Source organism: Phalacrocorax aristotelis, chromosome 1, assembly GCF_949628215.1.
Source record: "Phalacrocorax aristotelis chromosome 1, bGulAri2.1, whole genome shotgun sequence".
Classification (NCBI taxonomy): Eukaryota; Metazoa; Chordata; class Aves; order Suliformes; family Phalacrocoracidae; genus Phalacrocorax; species Phalacrocorax aristotelis.
This window is the reverse complement of record NC_134276.1, coordinates 134897020-134922852: the sequence shown is the minus strand read 5'-3', so window position 1 is coordinate 134922852 and position 25833 is coordinate 134897020. Positions and strand designations below refer to the sequence as shown.

Sequence of the window (25833 nt, the reverse complement as noted above, 5' to 3'; positions counted from 1 at the left end):
GCATCCACTCTCACTTGGAGAGGCAGGAGTTAGCAGAGTAACCTACCGCTTCTCAGCCCACTGACACTGCCTTCTCCAGTCCCTCTCCCCCCACGAGAGACAGCCAGCTCCCAGTCCCCTCACCGGCTTTGCTCCAGCCCCTGCCCACCGCACTTGCCATGTCCTCAGCGACGACGAAGCTGGCGGCGGCGCTAGAAACGCCCTCGCCACCTCTGAGGCTCGGGGGGCGCTGGGCAGCCCGGCGGGCGGACGCCCCCCACAGCCCCGCGGCTCAGCGGGAGGGGCAGGAGAAGGGGACGGGGACCGGAGCCTCCCCCGCCGCGGCTGTCTGCTGCCCCTCGGTGGCCACCTGAGGGTGAAGCAGGGGAGAGCCAGGGGCACGCCCTGCCCCGGCCCCCCGAGTTCAGCCATCTGTCCCAGAAACCTGCCATCCCCGGGCCGCAGGGTGCTCTGGCTTCCCATAAGCGACCTGCGTGCAAAACGCTGGCCTCGGGGACCTTCTCCACCCCCGCCCCATCCCTGTGTCCCCGGTACAGCTCTCCCTCACATCAGGGCCACAGTCACTGAGTCTGGGTGGATTCCAAGTCATAGGGCTGGTCTGCAGACAGGGTTATGCCTTTTTCGTATCAGGTGTGACATGGAGCTTACTGCATAAAGCCTTAGGAGCTGCTTACTTGGGTCAAGGCAGTTATCTGGACTAATGTGAATTGACTCACTCTCTGCCTGAAAGGGCGCTCCCTGAGGGGTTTGAAGGGATTCAAGCGCTGCAGTGCCTCAGCCTACATAAGGCCAGGACGCCCTTCTCTCTGGGCAGCAGCACAAGGTGGGAGCACACCAGGGAGATGCCCCAGCTCCCTGCAGCTGTCTTTCGGGATAGGGAGTAGCCAGCTTCCACACTGCCCTCCTGGCTGGGGGCATCTGCCCCGGCAGCCCAGCAAAGGCCTGTGGGAGAAGCCATCTTGTATGCAGCAAACCCAGTCTCCTGCCCTGCTCTGTGCAGTGCCTATGGCTGGAGCACAGAAAGCAGCAGCATCACAACCTGTACACTCTTTCCCTAAGTACAAATAGCAGTCTGGGCAGGAGGCATTGCCACCCTGTGATTCTCAGACCAGATCTTCACCTCCTCTCAGCCTAAGAACGCAAGGTGTCAAAGACACATGAATCATCTGATGTTTGCTCCAGGCCTGGCAGGACCAATGGGCTCTGTGCCTCAGTTTCCTGGCATGTGGGGAAACCAAAAAAACCCTAGCAATAGCAGTTACGCACTGCTATGTGCACTGCTGAGGGCAGGGTGGGGTGGGGAGGTGGGCAGTGACCTGTTCGTGGGAAGTGATTAATCAGGACGGTATCTTCCTTTTCTCAGCTATACCTAGGAGATGATGAAGTGTTACTTTCAATCCTTCCCCTAACCTGATAATTTAGGTCACACCAAGCCAGGCCATGGGTAGATAATTTTGACACAGAACTACCCAATGTAATTGCATTGTATTTGATTGCAGTTTGGACACTACTCCTTAAGGTCACTGCCAGAGTATCTAACCAGCATCTTAGCTTAGTTTTGCATCTTCTTACCTTCAAACTGTCAAAACTCCACCATTATCTACAACCAAGCCACAGAGTTAAGTGCAGGTTAAGTGCTAAGTGCTCTAAAGGTGTACCCTAGAGCAGCAGTCCCTGTGCTAAGTTAAAGCCTTTCCCTGATATGAAAAATTGTCTGGAACTGAACCTGCTGATGAACATGTATTTGTGATGGACCCAGCACAGTGGGATGGTGAAGATCCCCCAGTTAGCCTGGACATTTACTGTATTCTGAGTACACCACTTCCTAAAATACTGGATCAGACCAGCTGGCCATTTATCCTTCTTCTGACAATTCACTCAAAGAGAAATTCTCCTCCCCTCCCAACATCAGCTGGCAAACTATGTTGGCAGCCTCCAAAGTCAACTGACTACAGCACAAGGACAGGGCTGGGGAGTGTTTCCCCCACCCCCGACGACCTGCTTTTCTTTCTATATAACCCATGTTTTCTGACTGAGGCTGCCCCCTACTTCACAGTCTCCTCGATGTACACAGCAGCCTCACACCACCGTAGTCCTTTAGAGCTCTGAAATCAACAGATGACATCTACTGGTGTCAGCAGTTCCACTTTACTGGTCCAGGAGAGCTCTCTAACCCTGTGAAAATCTAGTCTAAGCAGGAGGCAGAGTTGTCTCTGGGGTCATAGTAAGGCTGTGTTACGATATACCCCGATCTCATCACTTTGCTTTCCAAGTAGAAGGTGCGCTTCTCCAGCACACACCTCAAATACAAATAGCTGTTAGCACATTATGAACAAGCCCTACACCAAGCCAGCTAACCCAAAGTCACAAACTCAACAACACAGGCAGTTCTCTCCCTGAGGAGGGGATGAGAAAGAGACAAAGAGCCACATGTGGCAGATCTGAGTCAGGGCACCGAATACTCCACCGGAAAATGCTCAGACACCGTAACAGTGAAGGCAATCTAGGAACCTAGGTGGAATAGACTGGTTTTCTGTTCTCTTTTTCTCTTTCCTCCCTTCTACTTAATGTGGCTTACCTTTTTCTCACTGTGTTTAACTTAATTTCTTTGTCCAGGCATGCATGTATTGCCACATTTAAATAAAGGGTCAGATTATGCACTCAGGTATGCTGTTATGAGCACAGAAAATTGTCAAACCTCAGTACTGCCCAAGCCAATGTGAAACTGTCTTTCACTGTGATGGGACCAGAATCCATCCCTGCTGAGGAATTCTCCCAGTTACACAGAGGGAACAGAAATCAGCACCTGGCCTGCTCAGCTAATTCCCTCTCTTTGGCCTTAATTTCAGGAGGTTGTAACCAGATGTTTGTGTGTTTCACCATAGGAAAGTTTTTACAGCTACGAAGAGGATGTTACATAGAACAGCCTGATTATGAGCATGCTCTTTTCCTCCTGTTTCCTGGTGCTATAGCAGATTGCTGTTAAGCAGGCTGCCAGCAGCCCTTGGCATTTTCATGACTGCATCATTCAGCGCTGTAAGGGACAGGTTCAGGTGCTCCGAGCACTCTCTCAAGTCACTGGAATGTCAGTACATGAACAACACATACAGGGGACAGGCGTTGAATACCGTGACTGGCATACACTTAATCCCTGTGGATCAAATCACAGGAGTGCAACAGGGGCTTGGCCTTCATCACTGAGCTGTGCTGGGGAACATGCTGTTCAATAGCCTGCTCTGGCTGCAGGGCAATGTTGCTGCCTTGTCCCCCATACTGGGTGCAGGTGGTGGACAGATCAGAGATCAGACCTCCAGCTGGGGCCAGCACTTGGACTTGCAGAGCAGATGGGTACTGATAGAAACTGAAATCTTTAGTGGTTTGTGTCAATGTGCTGTCTGTGAACTGCAGTGGCTGTGGAGAGATTAATTATATCCGGTTTGACCATTTCTGCTGAAGAGGTGGGGAAGTCTGGTGGGTGCAGTAAGTGAAGAGAGACAGCTGAGATGTTACCATGTCAGAGGGCCCTGCTGGATCACAAGTCAACACCTGCATCTTTGTACCAAAGCCATGCAACACTCCACAAGATTACTTTGCATCTGCAAGCCCTTTGACACTATTATTAGGCTGTTTACAACTATAGTACAGCAACATAGTCATGAGTGGGGTTAAGAGAAGGTGTTCTCAGGCCTGCCTTAGCCCCAGAGTTTGCATGGAGGACATAACTGAGGTTAGAACAGCAATTTTTAGCAAGATGTTGTTCCCAACACAGGCAGTCATGGCTGCTCCTCCTCCTTCATGACTAAGTTGTGCTGGGGAAGAATTTTTATTTTGTCACATCAGAGTCTGAGGGTCTGGAGTTCTTTCATGGTGGGATTATGTGGCTTTTTCTGACCTTGCAGCCTGGGAGGAGATGCAGTCTGCCCTTGCTGCCCCAAAAGATGTGCTTTCACAGCCTAATATGAGCTGGTTCTCCATCGATAATCTGAAGAAAATGAAGTACAGATAATTTTTATCTTTAGTCCACTAGCTGATGTCAATCCTATATTCCCCTGTCAGCCTCCACCCTTCACTGAATTCAATTCCTAGACAAATGACATCCGGTTAAAAAAGCTACAGCCTCTCACTGTTCATCTCTTGTTTGTCTCTTTTTCTTTCCATCTTATCCAAGTCGGCCATCCAAAAATTGTTAGACAAAAGCAGGTAAATCTTTTTCTTCCGTCAGTCCCAGACAACATCCACTTGCAGATCCCATTCCACAGCCCTGGGCTTCACGGCTCTACCATTCAGATGTAGAGCAGGTGCCAGCCAGGGAGCCTCACGCTCTAACACTTGCTAATTACTCATGAATGCATGTGCAAGAGCCAGTCTTGAAGAAAAGGAGAGGGTGGACAAGTGGGGGTAAGGGCCAGGCAATGTGGGGATCCCTGTCTCAACCACTGACAGATTTGAAAAATGAGCATCCTTTTCCCTAATCCCGGCCTTTCCTGTAATTAGACACTTGCCTCACAGGTGATCTGCTCTTATGGGGATTTTCTGAGGCTTAAAAAATCCAGATGACACAGAATGGGCACAGTGACCTGCCTGAAGAGTATGCACTAACTTGGAAGACCTTGGTTAGAGGGATGTATTAGCAGCCCTTACAGGCTGTGTGCCCACTTACGACCTGCACAAGTGTAATTAGAGTCATCTACTTGGCACATAATCCTCATTAGTTCTGTTCTGATATGCATTAACAATGTTCAAATACATGGGATCAGCCTCACATGAGAGAGTGGAAGAAAGCAGGTGCCACAATGCACAGTGAACTCGAGAAAGCCTTCAACACGCATGGAATGTAGCTATCACTTCAGTGCCTAGCTCGAACCAAAGCTCTGGCAGCTATGGATTTTGTAGAGACTTTTCCCACTGGGTGAGTTGTAGGAAACTGTCCCCATCAGGATGGGGAAGACGAGCAAAGAAGCCTCAGGAAAAAAGAGTTTCTGTTTCATGTCAAAGTTCATAAGCAGTGTGTGTTTGGGGAACAAAAGGCAAACTGCCCGATACAAAGCACCCTTTCGGAGGGGAGTGTGGGAGGTCATTCGTGTTCTGAGGCTACCTAGGGCCTTCCTACACTGAGCAACACAGGACTTGCTATTCCCCTCTGGTGGTGGAAACGGCAGAAAGCATTTGAACACAGCTATGTCTAGGCTGTTTGCATTTAGTAAGAGGACATGTACCTGAACCTGTAGGAATACCCATGCTATGGCTAAAGGGAAGAGGGGAGAATTCAAGGAGAGAGGATGCTTGGAAGGTTTTTGCCCAATATGCACAATCTCTCTATGTTCCCCAGGACTTTGCACAACCCTGGCTCCAAACTGTGCTGCTTGCAGGTCTTCCCTTGGGGAGACTATAACATATTCCAGTGATGGGCACTGGTAGGTAATGCTTCTTGAGATGAGTGCTTACAACCATAGCACTCCAGCATCATGTGCGTGGCAGGCATGGATGAAGCATTGATAAAGAAAGAACAGACCCATCAAACTCTAGAAGTTTGGGTTGGCTCGCTAGTCTTCTTCCCATCTGCTTTTTGACACTCAGCTTTCCTGCCTTTTCAGGGAGTCGCTTGGTTTTGTGCCATGGCTCCTCTCCCAGTCTGCCTCTCCACTGCTAACAAAGGGGCACATCATCCAGTAATTCTCAGGTGATTGAGAGACTGGGTTGTTAGTGGGAGAGACGAGCTTTGTCCTTTTCTCGACCTGCTCCCCTAAAGAGTCAAGAGAAAGGAAAACTGTATTTTAATATGAATGAGGGTCTAATTTTTGTTATTCTTTCTTGACCGCCTTCCTTCCACAAACCTGACATCTTGGGTCCAGACTGTGAGCTGTGACCACGCTACAGGGGGCAGGCTGTCCGGAGCCAAGTGCTGGGCGAGTGCTGAGGGCTGCAGGGCAGGAGTGTTTTCACAGACCTAATTTGAGAAGTGTTCAATTTAAGAAAAGAAAAAAAAAGTGCCTGCCTGGGAGAAAAGCCAGGCAAGCTCAACAGAATACAAGGGAGGGATTTCTATCTGCCTTCCCCAACCACGCACATCCCTGACAGAGGATGATGGCTCCCAGGGAAAGCTCCGAGGGGCAATGGGGCTCAAGCCATGGTTCCCTATTCACTAATACCAAGCCTGCACCCTGCCGCCTCGCTGAGCCCCATGAACAGGAGCAGAATGACACAGCGACACTCAGTGACATTTCACAGTATTCACCAAAACACAGATGACCTGCGTTTGAGCTAGCTACAGGAGGACAGAAGAGCACCTAATTTATATAAAATTTGAGACAGCCTATTTTGCTATATTAGCCTGCTAATGAAAATTAGTTTAGCAATGCTCTGAAGTAGGAACCCGTAGCATTTCTGACCCAGTGATATGAGCTCCAGAGCTGGATTTATATTTTCAACCAGCTGCTGCTTCCCCAGCTCCAGTCTATGTAAACTGTGTTTGCGTCCTTCAGCACAAGGTTGAGCTCCAGCCCTCTGAAGGTAGTAACCCTTGTAGGGGGACTTTTCTGAATGAAAACACGGTCCTGTCTCGCCTATGCTTAGGCCAAGAGGCTAAGACTGCTTTTAGACCTGAGCATCTCTCTGCTGCTGAAGGACTGTGGAAAAGGCTCCTTACAGCATGCTTCAGCCCAGTGGGTGGCTACATTCATTTCCATATGTTTAATGGGCCAGCTTTTGCTTACTTACCCCGACTAATGCTCCACTGCATTGGGCACGTAATGAATTGAGAACTGCAAGAAGTGGGTGACCACATCATGAAGGGAGAGGGGTACACAACCTTGGGCCAAAAACCAAATTGTTGCTGCTATTTGGCCCTGTTGGGAAGAACAGGGCTAGACTAGATCTGAACTGTGTTGCTGTTCCAGCTGAAAATAGCTCCAGAAGGAACATGAGTGGATACAGGTATTTTTTTAAAGTGCTCTAGATGTTCATGGGCAGCATATCCAGTTTGCAGGCTGATGGTGCTGCAGGGCAGATGTCCCAGACCTAGCATCCTCGGGAGCCTCTCAAATGTCCACATCTTGCTTCCCATAGCATCCTCTGTGCCTGTATGACTTCTGGGTTTACCTTCCCAAGTTGTTTTTATATATATAATTTATTTGGGGGGGAAATAACTGGACTTCTTTTCCTAAAAAATTCTGACTTTAGATGGTATGGTTTTACACACTGACACAAGTCTTGTTTCTCTCACAAAGACATTAAAAAAGATGTTTGGCCACCCGATTAGAGGCATGGTTGGGGAGAGGGAGCAAATTATGCTTACTGGAAGGGGATATATGGAAGATGAAAATTTTGGTGGGTAAAGCATAGAAGTAAAGGAAATGGAAGAAAAGTAGGATGAGAAAATCAAAAGATGAACAAAGACAGGAAGAAAAAAAAAAAAGGAGGAAAAGGAGAGGGAAAATTAAATCAGTTCCCCGCATCCTGCAAAGCAGGTCTATCTCTGGGAGCGAATCTGATCTATACCCGAAAACTGATCTATATACAAAAATTACAAACTCTGAGCAGTTCCGCTGCGTTTTCGAACACACACACGCAACTCCCGGAGGGAGCATTTGCTGGCGGAGGAGGTGTTTTCTCCGGCTGTAAAATGCTAATCCCTTTGCCGCGGGTGTCCCTCGCAAGCCGTGTCCTCTCCGATGACTCAGTGGTCCCTGCAGCCTGTGAGCCGGCCGGCAGCGCCTCCGGAGCCCCCGGGAGGATGGCCCCAGCCCCAGCCGGGTGCCCTTGCTGATAGTACGGCATCAGCACAGAAAATTATTTCGCCTGGTGCGCGCTGCGGAGGCAGGCCCGGGGGTCCCCTGAAGCTGTCATTGCCGAGAGACAACCAAACACAAGGGGTTTGTTTTGTAGACACAGCCCGCCCGACACCCCCCAGCCCCTTCAACCCGGCGGTTTTCTCCGACTTCGCAGCGGGCTGGGTTTGGTGAACTCGCGGGGAGCACCCGTGTCCCGGGACAGCCTCGGCAGCAGGGGGTCGTGGGGGCCGGCGGCCCTCGCCCCCACAGCGGGCAGCGCGATGACTTCGCGTCCGAGGGGGAAGGAACCCCTTTCTGTGTGTGCATCGGCGGGGCTGACGGCGCCGAGCAAGCGACCTCCCCGAAAGCCCGGGCCGGGTCTACCAAGGCGGGGGAGCGTCCCGGGGCGGCGGGCAGCCCCGCGGCCGGCACCGCTTGCTTCGAGGCGAGCAGCGGACTCTGCCTCCAGCTCTGGATTTCATCCCTCTCCCCCTATTATAGTCACTTTCCCCCGCGTTCCTAATGGTCACTCCGTCTGTGTCCCGTCCGGATTCTAACTGGGAAACGAAATGAGCGTTAATTAGGAGGTGATCAGGGGTGGGCCCCAGCAGGACCTCTCCTGGCGAGCAGCGCCGCAGCGTTACCGTGCGGCAGTAGCTCAGGGCACCAGCTGGAGCTCATTTCTCCTCATGACTCAAGAGGAGAGGAGGAGATATATGGAAGTCGAGGGAGGCCCCTCTCTGTCACCTCCAAAAGATTTTTAACAGCCCAACAGGTTAGTGGCTACGCCCCTGCCTTTGTGCAGGCACCCCGTAGGTGCCTGCGTCCTGTTTCCTTGCAGTGTGGGAAGGTGGGGAATTTGCTTGATGTGTCACATGTTCTCATCTGTGCTTCTTCCAGGTGGTTTTCCAGATTTTGTAATCCCCGGGCTGTGAGATCCTTCCGATAAGGTTTTCATTTCCTTAAAGGAAGGAGTAATAGTTGGGGTGGGTGTTTATCTTCCCCAAGCAGACTGTAGACCCTGGCTTCAAATCTCTAATATCTACAAGGCTTTTTTACAGCTGTGCTGCTCTTGTTTCCTTTGGGATCTGACGGGGTGATTCCCACCTCTCCCTGGTGCGTGGAAAAGATAATTTTTTTTTTTTAGCTCCTACTTTTTTTTTAAAAAAAGTGTCAGACGGCAAAGGGAATCTTGAAAAAGAGTGAAGTGCCATTTCTCTGTGCCCCTGCAAAACAGACCTGCCTTTCTCGGTCTTGGGCTGGCCGCTGGAGAAGCAGCTTGCTTTTCTCTGAGCCCTCTTCCCTGCAATACAGACACCGCTCCGTAGCACCGTGCCCCAAGTCTGTATTCGCTTGCGTGGATGTGGAGGGCTTATCTGCTTGCAATGACGGTTGCGATCTGCAATGCAGACACGCAGAGGCTCCGTATGCCCCCGGGCAGGCTCTGGGTTCCCCTCCTATTCTTTGCGTTTGGGTGTGGACCGGTGAGGAGGCGGAGGTGGGGAGAAGGAGTGCTAAAAGTGGGGGTGGGGGGTGTCTGCTAAGCCCCGTCCAACTCACCAGGCGGCCCTGCTCAGGCCTTCTGGCCCTGAGGGGGAAGCAAGGCTTTTCCTCCCACCCCCCAGCAGGGAGGGGTGTGCTGGCAGCCTGTCCCCCACCGCCGCACAGGGAGCCAAGTCGGGAAGCGGGGCCTGGTGTCCCTGCCCTCCCCCACTCCCCGAATACCCCCAAAGCCCCTCCCCTCCAATCAACTGACTTTTAACATGACAATGGCCATGACAATCCCTTCTAGCCAAGGCCAGGCTGGGGAGGACATAAAGCATCCCCCACCTCCACCTAATGGGGTACCTGCCCGCGGGCTGCCTGCACTCTCCACTGCCAGCTCGCCTCCCGCTTGGGGCTGGGGGTCCCGGCCTGGCCATGAGTGCCCACCTGGCCTACCTGCCCTACAGCGGCGCGGTCAGGTGTGGGGACTATTGCTGGCTCTCCCCAGGGAGTATGGACAGCGTGCCTGCCGAGGAGGCTCCGGCGGCGGACTCACTCCCCTTCTCCGCGGCGGCCAAGACGCCCAGCCACCCAGGTACGCGCCCCGGCCCGGCCGACCCCGGGGGGCTGGTCGTGTCACTCGCGTCCCTCCTGTCCCGGGGGGGGGAGCGATGCCGGTGCCGTCCCGGCGAGGAAGATCGAGCTCCGCCGGCTGCCCCGCAGTAAAGCAGCGGCCCTGGTGCCCGGGCGGGGTGGGGGTGCGAGCAGAGAGGGGCCTCGGTTCCGCTCCCTCGAGCCGAGGGTGCCTGTGCCGGCTTCTCCGCACCGCGTTGCCTGCGGCTGCGGAGCCCCTGCAAAGTCCCCAGGGCACCCGCAATCTTAAATTCTCCCGAGAAGATGAGCTTCGAAGTCTTTGAGTCTTCTCCCCCTGACCCTGCTCATCCCAGTTCTTTTTTCTCCTCAGATGTCTCTCCGGCTTCCTCCAGCTCTGGGATACTCATCCAGTACGTCCCTGACTCTGCCACTAGCCCCACCGCAGAGCGCCCATCTCCCCATCCCTCTTTCCAGAAGGTCAAGGAGGAAGGTGAGGGTGTGGTGAAGAAGGCCAAGAGCCGCACAGCCTTCTCCCAGCAGCAGCTGCAAACCCTACACCAGCGGTTCCAGAGCCAGAAGTACCTCAGCCCACAGCAGATCCGGGAGCTGGCTGCTGCCCTGGGGCTCACCTACAAGCAGGTGAACATCTTGCTCTGAGCAGCTGAGTTGCATCCCTGGTGTGAAGTGATTTTGTGAACAGGGGGTTTTGGTGGTTTTTCTTTTTTTCTTAGACCCCAGAGATGAGTTTCTTTCATAGTCTTGTTTATTCCATTGCCTATATGAGAGAGCAGAGGGTGTGAAAACTTATGACTCAGTTTTCCTCTTATGTTTGGTTCAAGCACTATCCACCCACTCTGTGCAGGTGTTTGAAAGTGCATACAGAGCAGGGCTATGCAGAGTCAGGTTACTGTTCTGTGCAGGCATGTGTTGTCTCCAAACATGAAGTCAGATACTTGTACTGCTATGCAAGTTGCCCTTCTTAGTCTGAGTGGCACCTGGGTCTCTCCCTAGAGAGAGGGTATCCTTGCCCCACCAGCTGCTCTGTCTGACTGAAGGAATGACTCCTCAGTCAGCACTGATCTTGGCACAGCTCCTGCTTGTACAAACTGCGTTGCTGCAGTTGTCTTGGCCTGTGTTTCAGGTGGGGTTTTTTGGTGTCATGAAAGACCACATGGTGATCTGAGAAGTAAGAGAGTTTGTTTTCAAGTCTCAGCTCTATGATTCTACACCTACCTAGGTCTGCTGCATATTGTTAGCTGCTGAAATTATGTACAGTATTAGAAACCAAGCAGAAACTGGATTGTAGTAGAAAGCAAAACATCTTTAGGATGTGTAGTAAGCTTTGAGAATGAATTTCTAATGCGTTATGTCCTTTCCCCATCACTTCTAGGTGAAAACATGGTTTCAGAATCAACGGATGAAATTTAAACGTTGCCAAAAGGAGAGCCAGTGGGTGGAAAAAGGGGTGTATCTACCACAGGTGAGAGAATTCTCCCTTCCCCCCATCACCACCAGTTACTGTCCCTCCAGTCTGTGGGGAGAAGTCCATTATGTCCAGACTACTAACCAGAACGATGCACAGGACTCCATATTACCAAGCCAGTTGTATTTCTTGTAATTGGACTTACAGTGACATCTATTTTCAGCTGCCCCTGGCACTGAAAGAGCTTTGTTTCCAGTTCACTAATCTCCCAGCTGAGACTAGACAGAAAACAAAACAGCCAAAGAGGACCAGCAAGGCTACTCATGCTGGTTTTCTCTCCAGCATGGTGTTTCCAGACCTGTTGAGTTGGAGACTTAATATCTTGTCATATCTATTAAAGTTAGGATTAGTCTATAGTGAGGACCACAAGTATGAAAAAGACACTGTTGTTTGGCTTGTAGGAGGGGCAGGGGAGAAAGGAGGACCTGTCCAAAAGAATGGGTACAGTCAGAATGTGTCGTGCCCTGCATTACTGAACAGCCTTCTCTGTCTTTCCTAGAATGGGTTTCATCAGGCTACGTACCTGGATATAACGCCTACATTTCACCAGGGCTTCCCTGTCAGTGCCAACATAAACCTTCAGTCCATGACCAAAGTGCACCAGCCTTACAGCAGTGGCCAGACTTACGGGAATGGGCAGAACCTGTACTCATTCATGGTTGTGGAGGATGAGGGCCTCTTTGGAAAAGGTGGGACAAGCTGCAATACTCAGCAAGCCATGGGTTTCTTAAGCCAGCAGATGAACTTCTATCACAACTACCCTGCCAATATGGAATACGTCAGCCTGGAGCCAGAAGACACCAACAGCTTCCAGACCACCTCTGACAGTGTCACACCATTCTCAAGCTCTCCTGTACGGCATCAGTACCAGGCCCCTTGGCTTCCCCTGGGGACCCAGAGTGGTTATGAGCCTTAGGTCTAAGTATTTTTTCTCCCTTCTCCTGTTTTCTGTCATGGGGTTTCTAGGATCTAGACTCGGGATCCACCAGCTATTCCTTTCTCTTGCCCCTCCTCACTTACTCCTGTTTTAACCATTGGTGGGGCTCAGCACCCTGCTGCCTCGGGCTAGCTTTCTATGTAAAGGCACCTGTTTGTTCATAGCTAACCCTTGGCAAGGGTGTTTTGTATGTGGATAGATGAAACTTCATTCATGGAGGGGAATATGCAATGCCACAGCCAGGAGCAGCAGAATTGGTAATGGTCTGTGTTTGTCCAAGTCTCACCTTTGCTGCCTCTTTAGTAGGTGATCTCTGATCCTTGCCCTGTGTGTCTTGCAGCAGAGCTTTGCTGGAAAAGAAAGCCCTGTACTTCAGCATATTTCTACTGGAAATACCCTGTTGTAGCCCAGAATCTTTCCTGCTGTCTTGCCTATCTCTGTTGCTACCTCAGTCAGCTAACTGCTAATAGGTTCATCATCTGCATTGTCTACTCCCCCACTAAAAAGCTACATTAGATCATCTGATTTCAGATTACTTGATCCAGTTACTCTCAGCAACTCCTTCTGGAGAGGTTAGCACCTCCCCACCCCTTGCCTGCTGCTCTCCTGTGTACACAGGGCAGTGGAGAGGAAGGGATAAGCAGAGGAGAGAAAGTGGGGTAGAGTATTAGCCATATCTCACATAGCAGCTTTGGAAACTGATGTTTCTAAATTACTTTTGCCTGTCAGCTCATTCAGGATGGTGTCTGTGGGACTCTCCCCACCCAGTTTAGATCTTGCCTTTCTACATCTCTCTGCTGAGAGGCTGTTGACTTGTCCCAAGCTTGTGAATTGTAGCAGAGGGTAGCCCAAAGTGCCATTGTTGGAAGTGTGAGGAGTGCTGTGCATAATCATCTTTGGAATGGTGAGAACAGTGCTTACCTGTATGTGATGGTCCCCTAGCACTTCACAAACACAGCACTGCTACAGTGCAGCTTTCTCTGGGGTAGAGGTGAGCAGCTTGGTAAAGGATTTTGTTGTTTTAAAGGTCAAGTTTAATGTCACTTATCCTGGAATGTGGATGTTGGGAGCAAGGAATCCTGTTGGGTCCCAGTGGAGTTGTCATCCAGGGGGCTAGAGCAGGATGGTTCCCCACTCTTGTCTAGTCCCAGTTTTAAGAGTGTAAGCTGGTAGGGTTTATGTCACTTCCTCAGGGCTTAGTTGGATCTTTTCTGTATTATTCTGCTGAAAAGGGCACTGGCTGCCTCATCTGACATAAGTATCCAAGCTCTGGGGGAGGCAAGAGGTTTAGAGAAACCTAGTTAGACAAAATGAGGAAAATACCAATTAACATTTTCAGTTTCTTTTTTTAAAATAACTGAATCATCCTGTCCAGTATGGAGAAACTGGAAATCAGCTCCAACCTATGTGAAACTGAATTTTTTTACAGGATGTGGAATTGCAGACTCCAGTCTGCCACTGCCCAAGAATACAAAATGGCATGAGCTCGCAAGAGTAAATGAGATTCTAAAAGCATACCTATTTCTGTGGTAGAGTTGGGGTTTTTTTTGTGGTTGGTGCACAATTTTTACTACAACCCTGTCTTCAAATGGCTGCACGCGGGTTGTATGTTGTAGTTAAACTTTCACTGCAAAGGAGGCAAATATTTGTTATTGTTCCAGATAACTTTTCTTAACGTGTATTTTCTTGCAGTGATCTCAAGCATGTTTCAGGTTATGTGCATGTTGTCTTTTATTACTTTGTTTCTGCTTAATGTTCTTACAAACTTGTTTGAATTGAAAATAAATTACTCTATTTTAATGTTGAAACAGTGTTGCTAGCTTGCATTGGAACCATTCTGTGCCATGAGCATGGTTATTCTGCACAGATTAGGCCAGCAGTACTGAGGAAACGCAAAAAAAAAAGTCATCCTACTGTGTTTCTCCCAGAAGTAGGATCAAGCATCTGTTTAAAAGGAACAGCCTTGTTTTAAACATGCGGGTGTATTGCCTAGTGCAAGGTGGGCTCCAGGGGTAGGCAACTGTACTGCTAGCTGCTGGCTTGCAGTAATGTGCAGCCCCATAACATGCTTGTATTAGTCCTTAAGCTGCAATGATTCAAAATAACTATGTATGAGGGTAGGAGCAAAAGAAAGTGTCTTTTGAGATTGTGTGGCCACCTGCTGCTGCTCCAGAATGTCACAGTTAAAGGTCTGGAAGTCCTGCCTCATTGAGGCTTGCAGCTCTCTTGGTTCTTGTGTTAACCTCAAATGGTAGCAGAAGTTTGTGTGTAAGTTACTGTCTCAGTGCTGGAGGCAATATTCAAAAACTTATTTCTTTCATTCCTTTGCCCCAAGACTGCATTTACCTCCTCTGGTAAATGCAGCTGGGAGAAACATTTAAAAGGTACTGAAGTATGCGAGACGAACATTGGGGCTGAAGCAATGCATCAGCAGTCACCAATTCAGAGACTCAATGAACCTCTTTCTGCTCAGTAAGCTTTGGTTCATCAAAGCCTTGCTTTCCATATATAACTCTTAGTTTGAACACCTGTGCAACCTGCATGCAGCCAAGGGCTGCATGTGCTGAAGGACAGCAGCTGTCATGGAACAAAGCAGCTCTCTGTATTCAAAGGCTGATGCTACTGCTGGGTCAGCAGAACCAAGCTCCTCTTAATTTTTTGCTAGTTTAAACTATGGCTATTACCTGTTTGGGTTTAATCCCATGTTCCTTAAACTACAGTATACCACAAAAGCTCTTCATCTGTGTGAAAGGGATAGTTCAACAGGTACTCCTAAACTGGCAGCTGACTGCTCAGGCTCAAACTGCTACAGGTCTGCTTTCCTTTTGCAATACTGTAATGCTCTGCTTCTTAGGGTGAGGTGGAATATGTGCAGGAAGGAGAGGGAGTGGAGGTTTGAGCCTGTAGAGGAGTTGTCGTCCATGTGTGGGTTGCCAACTTTTAGTAGAAAAACATAAGTCTGGCCTGTAAGAGGGGAAATGCTAGGTTCACACAGTTTCCTATATTACAAAATAGAGATAATTTCTCATCCTGACTTGAGTCTCATGTCCCAGCAAGAGTTTGGATGAATTCTGGGTAATGCTGTAGTTAGTAGTGTTGATTTCAACAATTCCCTTGAATAAACAAAGCTGAACCATATACCTATAAAATGCATAGATACCGAAGCCTTGCTTTTCAGCTTTAAAATTATCAGCTTCCAGGTTTTTGGATTTTGGGGTTTGTTTGTTAGTAGGCTTTGGTATGGGTTTTTTTGGGGTGGTGGGGTGGTGTTTGATTTTTGGTGGTGGTTTTTTTTTTTGATGCAGGCTAAATATACACAAGGTGACAAGGTGTACAGGTCTTTACAGAATGATTGTGGAGGATGTTTGCTACAGATTACCTGTGTTGCTTGGGCGTGTTTCCCTTTCATGTTTCTGCCAGAAGGGTAAGTAGGTAGCCAGAGCTCTGCTGGCAGACGTCTTCCTGCAGAAACAGATATTGTTGCTAAAATAGCCCTGGCACTGAGATGACTTGCTCTGCATGCTGTGGTTTGCATTACTGCATTTACCATGGGATCATTCTGCAGAAATGGAGTGTTCCTTCATGGGTGTTGTTATTCCCCTGGTTGCTCAGACTGAGTTGCACACAGGTTTGGCAGGCACACATATCTGCAGAGCTGGATGGAACATACAGAGTGGCTGTTGGAATTTTGGCACATTCACTGGAGAGGACTGCTAGTAGGTCAGGAAGGGTTTCTAGAAGCTATGGAATGAAGTACAACTCTGCCTTTCCACAGTACTGGACATCTCCCCTGTTACCCTGACAAGCCTGAGTCACCTCATTATGTGAACACCTGCCCAGGTAATTGCAGTGCTACTACCAAAACAACAGAGCTGCAACTAATCCTTCCAGACTCACACTTCCAAAGGAGTTTATATCGGTTCCTCAGAGGAAGTGAGTGGATGTCAGCAAAAGCCCTTTCTGTTGGCATACATCACATCTGTTAGGACTGCTGCTTCTTGTGATGGTGCTGTGTAACAGTGATTTCTCCATACTGCAAACATGGTGTGCCTTGCCAGTAAATCTTTTTTGAATCAAGCTGTAAGCTTATATGGAGGTTTTTATGTGTATTATAGCTTGTGAGAATACACTGCACTTTCACAGTGTCTCTGCAGTGTCAGCCCTCCAGCTTGCCAATGCTGGAGAGCAGTGTAGCTCCAGTGGTGCAGAGAATCCCACCTGAACAGAAGAAATTATGTCTAGTACAGACTACATAGGCTAGGGTTCATTCTCTAGTTTACTGGGTTCCAGCCTTTACTGTCCTATAGGCAAAATACCAAGCAAGTAAAATGGTGCAAGCAACCTCATTCCTTGCTCTCTGTGTCAATGTGGCCTGCAGCAATATTTTACAAGCTACACATTTCTTCTGAGTGGCCCACAAGCAAGGGCTTACAGACCCAGTTGTGTTTCTGTTGCAGGTAAAAGGCATGATCTTTGCTTTAATAGGCTTTTGCCTACAGGCATATGTAACCATTATATTTAGTTGTCTTAACTACACTGTATGACTCAAATGCTGAGCTAACAGGGTTTCAGAAATTTTCAGTAAAGCATTTCCACACATCGCTTGCTTGGCTCATCATTAGTGGCCAGCAGCATCTTGGCTGATACTGAACAGTTAAGAGGCATGAAGGAGCCAAAAATCATGGCACTGGTCTTAGATAACAACAACAAAAAAATTTTTTCTTTCCTGTGAGGGCTGTCCAAAGTTTTGAAGAGCACCCTCAGGTCATATCTGTGAATGTCTCTCATAACCAGGCTAGAATTAATTTCTGATATGTAATGAAAGTCCATCTGCTCACAGACAGGGTGTGTCCCTAGCAGCTGGGCTATGTCTGGATCATGAAATCTTTTACAAATTACAACACTGGGACTGCTGCCTTGGCTGAGCCCCAGGATCCATCCAAGTCATTCCTAGATAGTAGGAAAAGAGCAGAAGAGGAAAGCAAGTCCCTGCTGTCCCTCTGTGGCTGACAGTGGCCAAGGGACTGCCTGCATCAGGAGCTGCATTCCTGCTGTTATTACACAGAGCATTGGGAATGCAGCTCCTGATACAGCAGACGTCAATGAACTCCCTTCCTGGAAGTTGCCTATTTGAATTGCTGCAGGCTTTTTGTCTCCAGAACCACCTGTGGCAATAAGCTCTGTCTTTGAATAATGGCCTTTGAAAAATTTTATGGGTCTTCTGAGGAAACTGAAAGATATGGTAGTGTTTGGTAACACAGCTTTGCTGAAGGTCAATAATAGGGAGATCAGAACTGCTGCTCTTATAGTCAGCATCCTTCTGCAAGCCAGTCCCAGAGACTTCACACCAAGATCCTGTCTGTCCTAAAGCCTCTCTAGAGAACTATTAGTGAGGAGCAGTCACAAGTTCAACATTTGCACCTACAGCAGCCTTTGATGGGGTGGCATAGAAAGGATCCAGATGATATTCAGGTTAGTAGCAGCAGCACTGTTGGCTCCAAAGGAGCTGAAAAAACTCCTCTCACTCATGTGAGAGCCCTGATAATTGTTGCTATTATAGTCCACCTTCAGATGTCCACCCAGCACCTTTCAGTTAAGCTAACTTGATTGATCCCCACCCCTCTCATTGTTCAGTGGTTGCAAGAACATATCTTTCCCAAGCTTAGGCACTTGCTGGGTGTAGGAGACATGCACATTTGAGCTACGCTTTAAAATGGATCTCCAAAATGGTATGACTTGGAAATTTGCCCTCCAAAAGGCCCTATTTTTCCCCATATCATGCTGGTCATACAGTTAAGTGCAGTTCTAAAAACAGGGAAGCTGAACAACAAAAGGGACAAAGAGTGGCTGCATGTGGGAGTTGGGGTGGGAATAAACAGCTGCAAGGCACAGGGATATAAACCATCTTTATCAATAGAAGACCACGCCTCTTATTACAGCAGTTGCACCCACCAATTGCCTTCATTTTATGCTTATTTTTTTAACCATGACAGATATTTATTTGCATTATGATAAAGTCATTGTGATTGTCAAAGAGTGATAGAAAGTCTGTGACTCAGGGAACTGGGGCTCTGTTATTAAATATACTTTGATACACACATCTGTTTTTAGGTACCTAGGCACTTAATACTATATAAGTTTAGAAATGAGGGTTTGTCTATGTTTTAGTCAGTCCCAGTATTACATATTGCTGGGTAGGGGAAATTCTTAAGGTAGGTAGTAGTTACTCACCTCATCTTTGACTCTAAGTATCTGGCATTGCCAAAAGTCATGAAGCCGATCCACTAATAACACAGAAAAATCTCTGTTTATAGTTTCAGAGTCAAATCAGTAATAACAATGGCATATGGTTGCTATGGCTATTTGTGTTCCATCTGGATTTCATTTTGCAATGCTCTATTACAGTGGAAGAAAAAAAACCCATAAAAATATGTAATCCACCTTAAAAAATATTTTATTATTTGCCAAATTGAATGCACTGTTTGGTTTTCTTCAGGGGAGGCACAGGAAGATACAGACCAGAACAAATAAACAAAATTTATCACTTTGATGCTTATAAGATCATCTTACCAGCCTTTCTGCAAGCTACAAGTCACGTGTCGCTTCACTAGACACTTCATCAATTCTGTACCTTGTGGCTGACCTACAGAACTGGTGATCTAGCCATCAGATGGATGCCTGGCCTGTGACAATAACTCCTTCAACTTCAGTGAAAGGTATGTTACCAGCACCTCTCCATACAGCCCATGGCTTCAGGGTTAGTTATAGACAACTGTACAGTGATACGTATAAATGAGATCCCCAAAGGAATCTGTGCCTCCTCTGAGAAAAGTTACAATAATTTAGAAGATTCAGCGGATAATCTAGGTAGCCAGGTCTTGGGTCTTGCTATAAGGAAACAGAGTTGTCTATGTGAGTAAAGAAGGGGGTGCGTGTGTGCATGTGTAAGGGCATACAAATGGAGGGCTGTATGGATGTATATGGGCAAACAGGCATGTTTGTGTGTCTGTGCATGCTTGCAGGCACATATTTGGTTGCCAAAACAGGTTCCGCTACATGATGCCAATGCCCCTGATTTAAAGAGCACATGAACAACAAAGGGAGAGATAAGAATGAGATTTGATTCCCAGGTGCCCAAGTACCCCACATCCACAGTGCTTAGGAATGATAGAGATGGTGGCCAGCAGTGGCTGGGAAAGGAGCCCCCATGGTAGCCGAGTGGTGAAAGTTACAGCTGTCACCTGTCTTTGCGCCTGGGTATTCCACACTGCCAGGACAGCTGTGGTAAAAGTCTACTTTGTGCTGGGCAATGAAGCCTACTGTCTGCTGGACGCTGCAGGTGCCCCCACCTTTTCCAAAGACTCCTCCATCCTCTCCGGTCATGATTGTGTAAGCATTCTGCCCTGCTCCATAATGCTGATGGGGGGGAGGCATGGTTTGTATGTTACTGGCTGCAGTGATCGGGTAGCCCTGGTGGAATTTGGGGTGCACATCCAGGTAAGTACTTGGCTGGAAGCCACTCTGAAAGGGAAAGACAGTGAGTCAGAACAAATAGTTTCTCAACTGGTGTCTGCAGCCTAACTCATACTGAGGCTCTGTCCCTTCACATTTCATGTTGTCTCTTGATCAACAGCAATGGCATGGGAGGGCAAGACGAACCATATCCATCCCCATAGCTCAAGGGTGGATACACAGTCAAATATATAAGAGGAAAACAGCTTTTGTCTGGAAACATTTCAGTGACGTAGTCAGCCCATTGCTAGGCTACCTACAGAACACAGAGAGTCATGCCTCTGCACTGAACAAACCAGAAGGCAGGGCACACTGATACTTCTACCCTTAACTTGCCCCTGTGGAGGAAATATATCACAGGACTTATCTGCCCAGATAGAAGGGCCATGCTGAGCCATTTGCTATGTTCTTACTTGTGTGAGGCACTGAGCCCGTTCAGTCCACAGGCTATGCTTCTGGCACCTTTTCAGCTTCATCCTCCGGTTCTGGAACCAAGTCTTCACCTGGGTGGGGAAGGGAGAGCAGAGAAAACATAAGCAAAGGAGAGGGAAGAGCAAATGTTATCAGATTCACAAGCAGCAAAGAGTGACCAGATGGCATAGATATATGGGCAGCAGCAGATAAAGTCCTTTGAGAGCTCCCTGGAGTTGTTGCCAAGGAGAGATGTCTGTCTAGCAGCCTCAGCAGGTGGCTAGTGCATCTGCATGGTGGGGGGAGGGAGCAGCATTATGTCCACGGGACAGCCATAGCTGTGACAAATTGATTCATTTCAATCATGGAGATGAATGCATGGTGAAAATTAGACCCATCTAGGTCTCTACAAGCCCCCTGCAGTACAGGCAAACTTCTAAGACTGTTTCTGCATGCTTGTGAGTGGAGAAGTGAGAGGCTTGCTCCTGGTACCCAGCAGTTCCCAAATTCAAAGCTTCTTGCTGGGGTGAATTCCAGAGCCATTTCCCCCCAGGGCTGTGTCTGCTCTCTGCAAGCAGCCTTTGCCGGGATGTGGATTGAAGGAAAGAGCAGATTGTACCACTGGTCATGTTCCTCACAGAACCAGTTCTATATGTGCATGTGTATGTATATATATAACTTTTTAAGTCCCAGGGTATCCCAGGGGCATCCAGATGATCATGCCCAGCTCTGAGATCCAAATTCCAGGCAGATTTTGGATTTATAACTGTTAAGTACTTGTGCCCCATTGCCCAGCCTGCTCTGCTTTAGGAAGGCATCATTTGAGCCAGTACCAGTTTACTACACACAAACTACCTGGACATCAGCAGAGACCCTGAAGGTCTGCAATGTATGAACCTAGCAGTACCCACATGGAGAGGGTAGTGGATGTAAAGCAGCCAGGCAGTGCTGAGTGTGGGACATTATTGGATGTTGGACAAGATCAGCCCTGGGTAACATTAGCCATAGCTTTTAGCATATTGCAGCCCTGGGTTCCAGAGACCTGACGCATGCCAGGGTTTCTGTGAAGTTCTGTGAAGTTCTGTGAAGTTCACCAGTGCATGGAAAAACTATGTGAAGTACTGACAAGTACTGAAGTACTGTCAAGCCCAGGGTGGAGGCAAACAACATATTCATCACTATGTTTGCAATTATACTACGAGTGTTGGCAACAGCACCCTCAACTGACTCCTCACTGGGGAGGCCCCAGTGAGGTGCTACTGACTGCTGTTCCCCAGAAGTCCTCCTGATCTCTGGGCATGAATAGGCAGGGGAGCAACTGTTAGCTGGTACCTTTGCCTCTACTCTCTGCTAGGGACTTATTTTTCCATCCTGTCACTGCCTTATGTGACCATTGAGCCACTATGTGACAGATATACCATGGGTAAAAGTCTCTGTTCACCTGCTTGTAGGTGAGCCCCAGGGCAGCAGCCAGCTCCCGGATCTGCTGGGGGCTGAGGTACTTCTGGCTCTGGAACCGCTGGTGCAGGGTTTGCAGCTGCTCCTTGGAGAAAGCCGTGCGGCTCTTGGCCTTCCTCACCCCCTCCATGCCATCTTCTCTGCCCTTCTGAGACTTAGCTGTAGGTGGTGGGGACGAGGATGCTGAATGTGGACTGGTGGCTGAATCTGGTGTGAATTGGCTGAAATTCCCAGAACTGGACGAAGCTGGGGATACTTCTAGAAATAAAAAGACAATGGGAAAATGTATACAAGACACAATGCACAGCTGTATGTGTATAAGCATGATCTCTGCCAGCTGTAGAGTTCCTTGCCTACCAGACAGCAGCTTTGTTGAAGCAAAGGCTTGTGTCACCCTCCTTCCTTCATGGATCCGTGAGCACAGACAAGCCCACTGACAGCAAGCAGCTTCCCAGCTCAGCTCTCTGAGGTACCTGTGGTTCTCTTTTGCCAGGCAGAAAACTCAGGGCAGGGGGTAGAGAATGGTGCACATTAGCTTACAGTGTTACTATCCTCCTCCAAAAGTCCCCAGCAATATTTTGGTCTTAGTGTGGTGTAAAGAGGCCTGGTCATGACTGCAAACATAGCTTTGGGTTGGTGTCTGGGCTCACTGAAACTGTCTCCCAGCAATCTCAGCGCACTTGACAGACAGTGGCAAAGCAGCCTCCAACCAGGGTGTATGGTGGGGCAGAGAAGCCGGTGCTCACAATGATGGAGCGGCAGGTAAAGAGCATCAGTCAGGCCTTGGATATTGGCTTAATCCTGTTTACCTGTGGCTCCCACCACAGAGCACCCCACTGCTGGAAACATATGTATAGATGGAGGGACATATTCGGCTGAGGGGGGCTTCTGGTGAAAGAGAATGAAGGAGAGAAATTTGACATGGAAGTGTGGAGGAAGAGAGGAAAGATGGATGTGTGGGAGAGGTGAGAAGAGCCAGTAATCTTGTACCAGGGTCGTAGGGGACAAAATTCAAGAGTGCACAGGAAGGTGTCCAAGCTCCTTTTCATTTGTTCTGGTACATGTCTTAAGGGATAAGGGATCTCTGTTGAGGGCAAAGTTGAGATAAAGATCTAAAGGAAAAACTTCCTAAACAGTCTGGGCTACTAGTCCAGACAAAAGGTGCCAAGATGCACAGTCATTCAGGCATCCTGAATAGGAAAATGCTAACAAGAGAGATTACCCCAGCACCTTTCTGTGAGGTGCCTGGTTGCTGGGGTCTGTGAGAGGCTGAGACCTTCTCAGGCCAGCCCTGACTGAAGGGCTACAATGTAAGTCTCCTCCCCTTCCCCATAACTGCAGTAATAAATTTGTCCATCCCTCCTTCCTCCAGCCACTCCTCTGCAAACCTTTCTGCATGGTCCATCCCCTCTCCTCCTACTGACATTTCAGGAGAGAGGGGGTGCAGCGAATGCTGCAGTGCCATTTTCAGTACACAGCTTCTCACTACTGAGCCAAACCAGTAGCTCCTAATCTCCTTCCTAGTGACCCTGAGAGCTGTGACTGAAGCCCACTGAGACCTCTTCTTCAACCCCCCCGAATGCATGTCCAATGCAAAGTACAGAGACCCCCCGAGGAATGGGCTCCCTGTCCACCCTACCAAAGCCTTCCTTCTTCTATCCTAAGCTGAGAGGCTACTAAGCAATCACTCAACAGCCTTGCAGTGCTGCTGGGCCTCAGAAAAGTGGCCATGTCTGTGGTATCTTTTCCCTTGTTACCCTCCTGACAGAGGCACACCTGTCTTTGTGGTGCCTGCCACGCGAGGATTGCCTGCTTTTGTAGGCCTACTCTTAGCTAGTTCCTATCCTTAGGAGATTATAACCATCCAGAGCACAGGATATGTGAAGAGGCAGGTGTATAGTGGAGCACATTTCTGTTGCTGGGGAGCAGGGCAATGAGGATTACAAAGGGATTCTGCCTACAAGGCAGAAAGGGGCTTTCAATAGAAGAGGTGCAAGGGTCTGAGGTGTTATGTGCATAGGGCTAGTCTGCAGAGCCTGAGAGAAAGCTGAACATCTGTGACCTGGATGCACGGGAAGATAAAATTTTGTGTGAGACCACAGGATGCTTGGCTCCTGCAGGCTGTGCAGTAAAAACCTTATAGGTAGGAAATTAGTATGCTGAGAATGTGGGCTTGGAAAACAGGCAAGTATTCTGCTAGAAGGAACCACAGCAAGACACCATAGAGCTAAAGCTCCCACACGTTCCCACTCAGCCTGTCATCCCAAACCCCCAGGTAATTTACCACCTGCAGCTCAAGCTCGGGACAAAGGCGCGCCCTCTCCCATGAGAAAAGAGTGAAGGAAAGAGGAAGCAAGAAACACAAACAGCAGTGCAACAGACATAAACACAAATATCTGACAGACCCACTCCCACAGGCCCTTGAAGTCTGTAGGCCTTTGCTTCCGTGATGGGTCTCTGTAGAAAGAAACACCAGAGGAGAGTGTTTGAAGACAGGTTTTAAGTCTATATACCAGGTCCTTTGGGGGCATGAATGAGTCTTGACTGCCTGCTGCCTTTGTGGAGCAGGAAGCATGCAGAGAACCTAAGCCTTTCTCCAAACTGCATGGCAAGTAACCACATATGAAGTAGCTGCTAGCCACTCTGCCGGAGCCTGTAGCTCTCTATAGCATCTGACAGCTTGAAACCGGCGCTCCAAAAGCTCACTCTCCTCCCATCCATTCACCTTACAAAAGCATTACCCTGCTGACCATACAGTGGGGTGGGTGAAAAGCTGCTTTCATCAGCCACTCACTGGAGTGGGAGAGGAATGGCAGGAACCATAAATGCCACCACGGTGGGCCCTGGGACTGTTTTGCAAAGGGGAAAAGGCAAGACAACAAGCGGATGGAAAGGAGAAGGTGATAGAGAAAAATGGCAAAAAATGGCAAATTAAAACTAAAGTAATAATGCTGCATTTAAAGGGAGCAGATTTCCTGTCAGTAATTCAGAGCATGCCTTGGCTCAAGTTTCATGAGCACATGAAGGGCGCAAAGATTTGTAAGGGGATAAGGGATGCCACGAGAATAATTACTTTCAGGATTTGTTTCTCTCCATAGCACACATGACAGCATTTGACTAAAAGGAGCCCAAGACATTCTTGCCCTGAGAACCACAAAATTCCATGAGACCATGTGGCCACACTGCCCTTCAGCCTGGAGCACAGACCTGCCAGTGCCTGGACTCTCACAGGCTCTGTTGAGGTTTAAGAAAATGGTTCACAGTCACCAAAGGAAAGGTGGTGTGACTGCCCAAGGTCACCCATCCTCCTTGCCTACCACACTGCACTTTGCCCAGCTCACACATTAGGAAACCAAGGCAGGAAGAGAGAAAAATTTGCTCAAGGTCATTGAGTGAGTGGCTGACCTGGGACCACAGGTATTCTGGGGATCAGCTCTAGGACTTAGCTGAAATGCCTTACCTGCCATCTGCCTCTTCCCTCCTGTGTCCGGAGACTGACTGGCACTGGTGGCTCCTGCTGGCCCAGCCAAAGTGGGGGCATGTCCTGCCTCCCCTGCTGAGTTCCAGTAAAACTCCAGGTACCCCATGCCAGTCCCGCTGGGGTAAGCCTGGTAAGGGGGCAGAGCCAAGTGTGCACACATGGGGAGCAGGTGAAAGAGTGGCTCCCCTACCTCCGCCTGTGGGGCAGGTCTCACCAGCAAGCTGAAGTAGCCCTAAATTGTAGACAGGTTGTTACCTTTATAGCTGGGTATATCCTGCCTGGGACTGCAATATCCACCATTGTCTGCAGCTTGAGGCTCTTTGTCATGTTAAAGAGGCTGATTGGTGGGGTGGGGACAGAGCGGGGGTGGGGGGGTGGGGGTGGGGTGTGGGGAGAAAGCCACACATGGCATCAGAGCTAAAATATGTCCCCTCTGAATTCTTCCCATTCTGCAGGTTTCTCAGTCACACCTGAGCAGGGTTCTGATCCAGAGCCCCAGGAAACCTCCTCCTGCTTCCTTCTTTGGGGTCAGCTCAAATCATCCCGTCACAAAATAATCCTATGAGCACAGGTGTCCTGTAGACAAGAGCTGTTCACTGCACTGGGAGAAAAAAACCCAACCAATCTCCACCACATGACAGTGGACAGGATGTAGATCTGGTGCTGACCTGCATAGTACCATGCCAAGCAAACCCAAGCCCTG

General features: G+C 48.9%; 2 protein-coding genes across 2 annotated transcripts; one reads left to right on the top strand and one right to left on the bottom strand.

The window, feature by feature from the left end:
- Nucleotides 1-9689: 9689 nt before the first annotated feature.
- On the top strand, nucleotides 9690-12247 carry LOC142054469 (homeobox protein NANOG-like). The gene is made up of 4 exons (XM_075087112.1): nucleotides 9690-9849; nucleotides 10219-10487; nucleotides 11239-11328; nucleotides 11831-12247. Exons 1-4 carry the CDS (start codon nucleotides 9690-9692, stop codon nucleotides 12245-12247), a joined length of 936 nt encoding a protein of 311 aa, XP_074943213.1.
- Nucleotides 12248-19426: 7179 nt separating this feature from the next.
- On the bottom strand, nucleotides 19427-25290 carry LOC142052166 (homeobox protein NANOG-like). The gene is made up of 4 exons (XM_075081969.1): nucleotides 25110-25290; nucleotides 21633-21907; nucleotides 20194-20283; nucleotides 19427-19789 (listed from the first exon to the last, which is right to left on the bottom strand). The coding sequence occupies exons 1-4, from the start codon at nucleotides 25288-25290 to the stop codon at nucleotides 19427-19429; spliced, it is 909 nt and encodes a 302-aa protein (XP_074938070.1).
- Between the last annotated feature and the right edge of the window lie 543 nt (nucleotides 25291-25833).